Source organism: Pangasianodon hypophthalmus, chromosome 9, assembly GCF_027358585.1.
Source record: "Pangasianodon hypophthalmus isolate fPanHyp1 chromosome 9, fPanHyp1.pri, whole genome shotgun sequence".
NCBI classification, from domain to species: Eukaryota; Metazoa; Chordata; class Actinopteri; order Siluriformes; family Pangasiidae; genus Pangasianodon; species Pangasianodon hypophthalmus.
Genome location: NC_069718.1, coordinates 17,007,737 through 17,017,547, shown reverse-complemented (window position 1 = coordinate 17,017,547; position 9,811 = coordinate 17,007,737). Strand labels below are relative to the sequence as shown.

The window sequence follows — 9,811 nt, the reverse complement described above, 5'->3', positions numbered from 1 at the left end:
TAATGTTCTCGTGCATAACTGAAAATGATATAATGTTACTACTTGAGGGAGACAGAAAGGTCATAATAAATTTTCTTGACGCATAAATGATGTAAATCATGCACATATCAGCTCTACAAGTTATACCAGGAAAGACAGTTGAATATATGGCCACCATTATGTTGAATAATTCTTATGATAACCATGTACAGTATGTTGTGAATGTATATCAAAGTTTGATCAAAGTTGGTTACTGATCTCTGAATATGTTCCATTTGAAGCTAAACAGGGGATCACAGGCCTTCATGACTGTGAAACCAGGAAGTGCTACAATGTTTGCCATATAAACTAAAATCTAGACAATAGTATAAACATCTTATAAGTACTGTTTCTTATATTCATAATTTGGTTAAATCACACTTTTATGTTTACTCCATGCAGTAGCAGCTAATAAGGATATACAGTATTTTATGTTCCACGAAATGACTGGAAGAGATATAAATAATTGACTTTGGTCCTACTGATTGCCCCTTTCATTGCCATGTCACTGTGAGTGCATTTATTGGTGACTTGAGACTGTACTGTAAATTATCAAGCTGGCAGCTTGTCATGGTTGATGATGTGAGATCATGTGCCAGCAGAGCATAAAGAAGACTATGTGAATCACAATGGGCTGACCTCAGATTACACACAGCACCAGTCAAAGTTTTGCGTACACGTTCAGGAAACTAAACTTACTTTACATACACTATACAGCCAAAAGTTTGTAGACACCTGACCACCACACCCATATGCACTTTTTGAATATCCCATTCCAGACATAGTCCCTTTTTGCTGTCATAATAGCCTCCACTCTTCTGGGAAGGCTCTCCACTAGACTTTGGAGCGTGGCTGTGGGGATTTGCTCATTCAGCCACAAGAGCATTATTGAGGTCAGGCACTGATATCGGACAAGGAGGCCTGGTGCACAGTCCGTATTCCAGTTCAAAGGTGTTCAGTGGGGTTGTGGTCAGGGCTCTGTGCAGACCACTCAAACATTCCACTCCAACCTTGGCAAACCATGACTTCATGGACCTCACAGGGGCATCGTGATGCTGGAACATGTTTGGGCCCCTTAGTTCCAGTGAAGGCTACAGCATACAAAGACATTTTATATAATCGTGTGCTTCCAACTTTGTGGCAACAGTATACACACTCACCTGTTAATACTAACAGGGGTCCAGAGAGTAAAATAAATTAAATATTATTAGTTGCTTTAATTTTATATATATGTCTGATTCTGAGACAGCTGCAGATTAGGATTTTAGGAAATAACCTCAGTGGTCTGAAACCATTACATATGATATGTCAGTTGTTATGTGATGATGTGGCAATCAAACATTGTTTAGACAAAAAATTTTGTTATGGTATATTTTGGTTACTGTTAAATAAACGACAGTGTAAAAGAAGTCTCAGGAACTGAAATCCTACACTTACCTGTGACTTTCGTATTATATGGTTATATCTATGTAGGTTAAGAATTAATGGCAGATAGAACAGTATAAGACTTAGATCACGAAATGCAGGTTTCTGGGAGCAAATCTATATTCACAGATCCTTGCATTTTTTAGGCTAAGTGAACTACACTTACCTCCAAACTGAATGAGGGGCATATCAGACTACTTCAGTCACTACCTTACAGAAAGTATTAATCTTATAATAGCCTGTCATTTACTTTGCTGAGTAGTCCACCATGACGGCTTTAAGCCAAATGTCATTGCTACAGATGATGGCTACACTGACTAGTTGCTTGTGAAGAATTTCATGGCAGACGGTGAGGACTGCTATGATCATGAGACTGTGAATTCATTCATCTTCCACATTTCATACATGTGTATCACAGTGAAGCCATGAACCATACTGCTTCATTGTAATAATGTATGAGTCTTAGCATAGATACATAAGAATATGTGCGTATATGTGAATATTTCCCCCCTTTTTTCCTTTTGCACACCTTTCTGTAACATGACATCTGTTATCTTATTCTCTCAACAGACACTTGCACAATATATGCCGCCCTCAATCTGTCAGTGTTTCCATGTGTTCTATTTTCACTGATGTTTCTGATATTTCGTAATGGGGCACCTTTAAGATACACAACCTCAGATGTGAACTGTTTTCTAACATGCACTGACACAAATGGAGAAGCCTGGATGTCCTATGTTTCACACTTGAGGCACACATCTCTCACCGGTGTGGGGTCACGTGAATGATGCTCAGCCCACACTCGTTGGTCATGACTAATAGTATCATCTATCAGGAGATTAACGGTGCGCTGCTACCCAACAGCTACAGTGCTCATGCTAATGAGAGTGTGAGACGGGAAGCTATCTGCACACAGGGCTCTTCCCCACCTCCACATGAATCTTACTGACAGTCTCGATCACAACAAGCTCTAGGGTCTTACATTTATCTAGGGTCTTACATTTATCATCGATCCATTTTCATCTTTCTTTCATTTTTAAAATAAAAGTGCAGCAATATTAAAAACAATAGCTCATTTTACATCATATTTATATTAAAGAACTGTAATACGGTCATTCAGACCTGAGAGGTGATCAGGTCAAAGTGTAAAATGTGTAAATATGTCACATTTCCTCCATCTACACACACACACACACACACACACACACACACATCTGCTATCTCAAAGCACAAATGGCTTTTCTGTGTCCATAATTTTTTTTTTATAGTGATTAAAAGCTAGATAAACGTGACATATTGGTTATTTTCAAATCAATTTTGTAATTCTATTCCTGTAAAATCAAAAGATGGTCTGGGTCAATTTGATATTGCAAGGTGGTGAACAGGACATAAGGTGTAAGTTGATTAGAAAGATTGTTTATCTTTTCTCTGCTTGAGAATGGAGGTGGCTGGATATAAATCAGCAAAAAGAATTACACCCAAAATCAATTAAAATGTTATAGTTGTAAGAGACTTTCTTTCTATCCTCACCAGTCCAGTTCTCTGTGATTACGAAGTTACCAGGTTCAATAGCCTAATGCATTTTAAAACGTCATCTGGTGAGCCATGGATCTAACTAAAGTACTATAATGGAGCATCTTCTTAATCAAGGCCATGGGTAAGTATCTAGTTAATACAAAGTACAGTCAACCTGATGCCATATTGCCAGTAAATGTCAATAAATGTTTTAAATGCAAACCCAGTGTTTTCTGGATAACTAGATTTTTATTAAGTTAATAAATACAAATGAAAAACATACAAATTTAAATATTTATAAACAAATAAAATCAAATATCTGTTAAGGACACAAGAATAGAACCTCATATCAGCATTTTAACCATTTGATTGTATTTAGAATAGCCTTGACATAAATAATTTCAATAAACTGACTGCTTTTGTTTTTAGTGTAACTCTCACGATTTGCGTGTTTATGTGTAACCGTTGATTTAGTGGATGAAGACTCTGTCATTTCTTCCAGTTTTCAGGGAGCAGCCTTTTCCATTTGTCACCCTGCAGGAAGCAATGAGTTAAACATTACACAGTGTTAAAGCAATTATTATTCACTGACTCTGGTCATGCAAATGTAAATTGTAGACACAGAGGTCCATAGAGTTTAAATAAATAGATTAGCGCTGAAAGTATAGCTGATAAATGCCATTTTTTTTATATCAAATGCAATTTTTGCTACTTAGTCAAAGATATCTTGTATCTATGGCAATATTTTGTCAAGTTCAACTGAAAGCACCTTTAAACCTAACAACACAAATGTGTGTATGCACGCATATATCAGTCAGTGACATATGCATATCGTAGTCATGTACTCACCTTAAAGCCCCATGCTGACTCGCTTGGCTTTGGTTTGAAGTCTTCTAGTGTCTCGTAGGTGTTTCCCTGGACAGAGATCTCCTTTGGGTTTGTAGTGGACATTGTTTCAGGAATTTGCTCATAAGTGTTCTCTAACAGCAAATGGTTTGGCCCGGGTTCACAAGGCACTTCAGCATATGTAGCATCACTTTTCTCTTGCTGCTTCATGTCTTTGGGATTGGCAGACTTGCCAGCCAGCTGATAGAAGGAATGATCACTTAGCTTATCCAGACTGTGGCTGTGGCTTGGCCCCTCATGGCTGCTGGTTTTCTTAGCGTTCTCTCTCTCGAGTTTAGGGGACAGCTGAGGTGGGTTTACTGTGAAGGTGTTCAGCTTGTACGAACGCTCTTCCCTTGTGTTATTGTCCAGTAGGGGGAGTGATTTACTCCTGCAGTCTGAAAGGCTGAGTTCTGAATAAACGGTGCCCTTTCCCAGTGCAGGCATGTCCTGGGCTGTGACGTTTGGTGGGTCAGAAACTGGCATGGCTCCTCTGTGTCTCGCCAATTCAGCTCTAGCATCACTATCTCTGCTTTGCAGACGCCTGGCCTGTTCCAGCTTGGCATACAGTAGTACCTTATTGTCTGAAGTGCTTTTTTCCTCCAGGGAGCTTGTCTTTATTGGGGAGCCTCTTTTTGGAACTGGAGGGATGGCCTGTGTAAGGTAATTATTACCAATGAGACAAAACTACTAACATGTGGCATTTATGAATATACGTGTATTAGTGTACATACACAGTAAAATACACAAAAATGATATTTATTTCACTATTTGACTATATTAAGAGTTCATTGTTTAATATAATAAATAGATAATAAATTTAATATTGTGCATATACTGTCTGTAGTACATGTTTGAAAATTTGTCTTTATTTGATTTGTTACATTTGTTATACATACTTGGGTGTTTCTGATGCTCTTGGGTGGCAAGGCTGGAGCATGCTGAGAATGAGCTGCCTGTTCGGCTCGCTGGTTCCAAATCATCCTTACTGCCTCCACACTCACCCCTGACTTCACCTTCGGCTCCAACTGCACCACATCATAGAGATCATTCGTAGGCAACTGCAAGATAATTAAAGACACCATAATACAGTCAGGGTTTTTTTTTAATCGTTAACATATTTCACATTTACGCCCATGGAATTTTTTTTTAAATGTATTACAGAAAAAAGTAGCTCTATTATTGTAAAAATACTATACTAGTTTGAAGCATTTGAAAGTGAGGCACTGTACCTCAAAACAAGACACTGTTAAATATTCTCCAAATGGCTCAATAGGACTGGTCTTGTAATACTCGATCAGGCTGGTCAGTGTATCATGCATTTCAGTGTCTCCTGTCACAATAAACTGCCCTTCCTTATTCTGGTTGATGACAAAGTGCCGGCACCGGTCACGTCCTCTGAAGAAAGAAAACAGGTTGAAAAGATTTTCCTTATAAAGACTCGTCTTGTTCTTTTGTTTGAACAGAGACCCTTAGACCAATTTCCTCCATTGCGTATGGGAAATGCAAATCATATACAGAAAGTTTTATAAAACCCCAACAGTACAGAGGAGGAGCCAGATGAAATTTAATGCGTTTGCTCAGTGAATGGTGTCTACTGTTAGAGCATGAGCGTGAGATCAGTTGATATGCTGAGACTCACCGATATGACAGGATGTATCCAGTGGCTTTATCACTGAGGCGAATAAGGAAACAGCCCAGTTCTTTATCTCTCAGATGATCTTCTGCATCCCTGTATAATACAGGCCAATTGAAAATTATTCTACTGAAACGACATTTTTATAATAACATATTACACAAAAGACCCCTGAAAAACGTTACTTGTTAGTTTGTAAGTTACACAAATGACTTAGGTGCAAATAGTGGCAAAGGTGTCCAGTCTTTAAAATGACTAAGTTTACAAGTTAACAAGCACAGTAATTCGTTTACAGAACTTTGGCAAGGATGTGTTAGGAATTTACATTTTAGAAGAAATTATATCCATTTCAAAATCAAATCAATTTTCTGCCCACAGTTTCACTGTACACTTTAGAACATGTCAAATAATATATATTTTCTAACAATAGAATATTTCTAATGTTCCGCCCAACAAGACAGCACTGTTCTTAATTTCCCCATCTCTCCATTTCTCTCTGCGATTCTTACTTTCTGCTGATGAAGCCCTGGAACCAGGCAGGAAAGTTGCCTTTGTGGAGGATGAGAGGAGCCTGGGTCTCGGTGAACCACTTGAGGGCCAGCTCCCTCAGTTTGCTCTTGGTGCTCTCCGGCTGCATATGCTCCATCTTCACGCGATCCTGAACACAGTCACAGAGGAGAGGATTTAACACAGGCTCTGAGCACATAGTTCCCTAAGCGGGAAAGTGGATCTGGTGCCCTAATTTGCCTACTTTCCGCCTGGTGCTGTAAAAAGCCCTGCAGCAGTCTCAAAACGGCCTTTGTTCCTGTTTATCTTGCCTATGCTGGTCAAGGCAAAGTAGTGGCAAAGTAGTTACTTTCTCTATAGTGACACTACACTAGTTTTTGGAATCTGGACCCTCATAAGGGTTTTTCAAAATGTAATAAATCTAAAGATGAATATAAATATAAATATAAATAGGTAATATAATGATGATTTAGGTCTGATTTATGTACTGACACATGGTGCTTGTGTGGTAATGTATTATGGTAATGCTTCACATTAAGAGTTCTTTAACTAACAATACTTACTTTTTTAGTTAAAATTAACTGCAGAATTAATATACCATGTTTAAAAACCAGCAATGTAAGTTAACACATGTAGTAATTAATGTACATTTAATTAAATACTCTAGTGCTAATAAATGCATGTTCTATCTCTAAATAGAAATATGTCCACCTAAATTATCATAAGCTACAAAATGATGATGAAATAGTGGAATCTACCATTCACCCTCACTTTAATACATTTTAACAATTAACCACATTCATTATGGCCCTAGTTTATAATGGTCATTTTAAACGTACCTTACTCATGAATGGATAAACATGAATAAAGGTTGCATTTAGAAAAAAGGTATTTCTTTACAAATTATTTTAAAACTATTAATTAAAGAATTTAAATTAAAAATGAAAAAATTAATTCAGACAAGCATTAAATGCTGTGGAATCATTATTTATGATATAGTCATGCTGAAGTTCATGGTTTATTAATGTTCACTAATGCCGTAAATAATGTTCATTCAGGGAACCTTAATATACAATGTTTGCTGTATTAACTTTGTACATATTTTGTACATAAAATCAAACATCAGTCAAACATTTCTAAAATCATTTTAATGTAAATTATACTCAATCTTGATATGTTATAAGGCATTGAAAGTTTACCTTCATGCAAAACAACAGGCAGGTCTGGATCCTGTGAGGCTTGTACCTCTTCTGCTCCATTGAGCGTTCACCAGTGATGTGTTTAAGCTGAGTTTTGCAACAACCCTGCCCCAGGCAGTCTCGATTGCACCACAGAGCTAATGAGCACAAATATTAGCAGATTAATAAATTATTTTTACAAATTTACTTTAATTGATACTAGCAGCTGCTCAGCTGCTGTTGATTTCTACTGACAGCCCATTACCCATGACAAACACATTATTAGAGTAGATGCATCGGACAGTTTTATAAGCATCAGATTCTTCTATATATACCATTATGAAAATTAGAAACATTATGATTTTATGAGTATTATGAAATAATTCCTATGTTTTCTATACTTCATGTGTTGGCATTAAATAAATAGTAATAATATAGGAAAAGTCATTAAAAAGTTGCTACAAGCCATTCAAAACCGAAAACTTCATCATTACAAATAACCTCAAGAAACCCAGCGGTTAATGGACGGTGGAGACGTACCTGTTGGGGAGCGTTGCTGTACGTGGTGTGATTTGAGTCTCATGTTACTCAACACAGATGTTCTCCTCAGCTGCTTCAGAGGAAAGAAAAGGCGTTCTGAAGGTGTACAGACAGTTAAACGATTGATATACAGTGCTGACATTTACATTAGACACCTTCCATGGGGACTGGAAAATTCAGGGGCAAAAAAAATTGAACAGCTCATGTTGGGCTGAGTGAGAGTACAAAAAGGAAACGCACACACGCGCACACGCACACACACATATGCATAGATCTGAGTGTTTTCACCAACTTCAAGTTTCCTGAAGAGAAATGGAACTGAGAAGGCAGGGGAAAGAATTGCGGTCTCCATGTGTTCACATACAGTGCAGCTGCTGCAAGCAATGGATGATACCTGTCATTTCCTGTAGGATAAAATGACTGTTATTTATTTTACAGTAGATAGAGGGATTATACATCATTGCAATATACAGGTTTGGAAGAGTAAAGGCAAACATAATGTACATTTAATTAAATACTCTAGTGCTAATAAAGGCATGTTCTATCTCTAAATAGAAATATGTCCACCTAAATTATCATAAGTTACAAAATGACGACGAAATAGTGGAATCTAAAATTCACTCTTGTTTTAATACATTTTAACAATTAACCACATTCATTATGGCCCTAGTTTATAATGGTCATTATAAATGTACTTTACTCATAAATGGATAAAAATGAATAAACAGTGCAGTTAGAAAATTTTCTTTATAAATTATTTAAAAACTACTAATTAAAAAATTAAATAAAAAATAAAAAAATTAATTCATACAAACATTAAATGCTGTGGTATCATTACTTATGATGTATTCATGCTAATGTTCATGGTTTATTAATGTTCTCTAATGCAGTAAATAATGTTAATTAAGGGAACCTTAATGTAAAATGTTAGCTCTATTAACTTTGTACATATACAGTATACTGTTATACAATATACAGGTGTAGAAGAGTAAAGGCAAACGGTACTAAATGTGTTGAAAGGATGTTCACTATGCGTATATTGTGAGTAAGAGTCCTGGGGAAAGCACAGGACAGAGCTATACCTTACCTTTATGTATACAGCAGCAACTCATAGCAGGTACAAATCTACAATATACAGATGAGATTATCCACTGAATCAAGGGGGAATTTTTGGCATAAAATGCTGTAGACAGCTGTAAATAGTTAGGGTATCCATGTACGATCATCTACAACAGCAGCAAATGAGTTACAAGTACAGAAAGTTCCATGCCACGAGTCTACAGTATCTATATATCTACGGTAATCCTGTACAGAAATTAGTGCAGAAAGGTAGCGGGCGAGATAGCTGACTTTCGACTTTCATTATACTATATTTGCATAAACATTTCAATAAAGTGTATATATATATATATATATATATATATATATATATATATATATATATATATATATATATATATATATATATAAAATAGTGTATGTATGTATGTACGTATGTATTTTCCCCCACAAAAGTCTGCTTTGTGGATTTTGTCTCACTGTGTGTTCCACTGATGAAATTCCTCTTGGATACACACACAGTTACCATTAGAATGTTTACTGTAATGTAGAGGTGCTACATCATGGTTAGTCTGTGTGTGCTCTTGCTGTTAGGTGTTAGCGTGACCTACCTTTTCCCCTCTGTGAGTGGGATATATAGACTCTTCAGAGCTGATGCGTCACAGGTTTCACCTTGAGCCCTCTGAGAACCAAGGCACACGTTAGGCCCACATACAAGCAATTCAGCCCTTAGAGTGGAATTACAGCATATTTTACCCCAACCTCAAACTGGGTCTAAGGTACTCCTTTACATTGGCTTTTACATTTTTATTTCTTTGATGATTCACAATTGGTAATCACTGTATGATACAGTGGTTCCCATCGGACAACACCGGTAAATAGGAAAGATCTGGGCAGTACAGAAAAGGACCGTAAATGACTAATATCTGATACTACAGGTTTTGTACCCTGTTAAACATTTTTACTGTTAAGCATTTACCTTCAACAATAATCATCTATTCTATGGTTCACGGAATTCTTTAAAAAACACACATTTCCTCCTTCCACT

General features: G+C 36.8%; 1 protein-coding gene across 1 annotated transcript; it reads right to left on the bottom strand.

Moving 5' to 3' along the window:
• Positions 1–3,215: 3,215 nt before the first annotated feature.
• sh2d7 (SH2 domain containing 7) lies at positions 3,216–8,361 on the bottom strand. The gene is made up of 8 exons (XM_026919736.3): positions 7,705–8,361; positions 7,186–7,322; positions 5,989–6,137; positions 5,486–5,575; positions 5,076–5,241; positions 4,743–4,904; positions 3,808–4,497; positions 3,216–3,492 (listed from the first exon to the last, which is right to left on the bottom strand). The coding sequence occupies exons 1-8, from the start codon at positions 7,844–7,846 to the stop codon at positions 3,448–3,450; spliced, it is 1,581 nt and encodes a 526-aa protein (XP_026775537.1). The 5' UTR covers positions 7,847–8,361; the 3' UTR covers positions 3,216–3,447.
• Between the last annotated feature and the right edge of the window lie 1,450 nt (positions 8,362–9,811).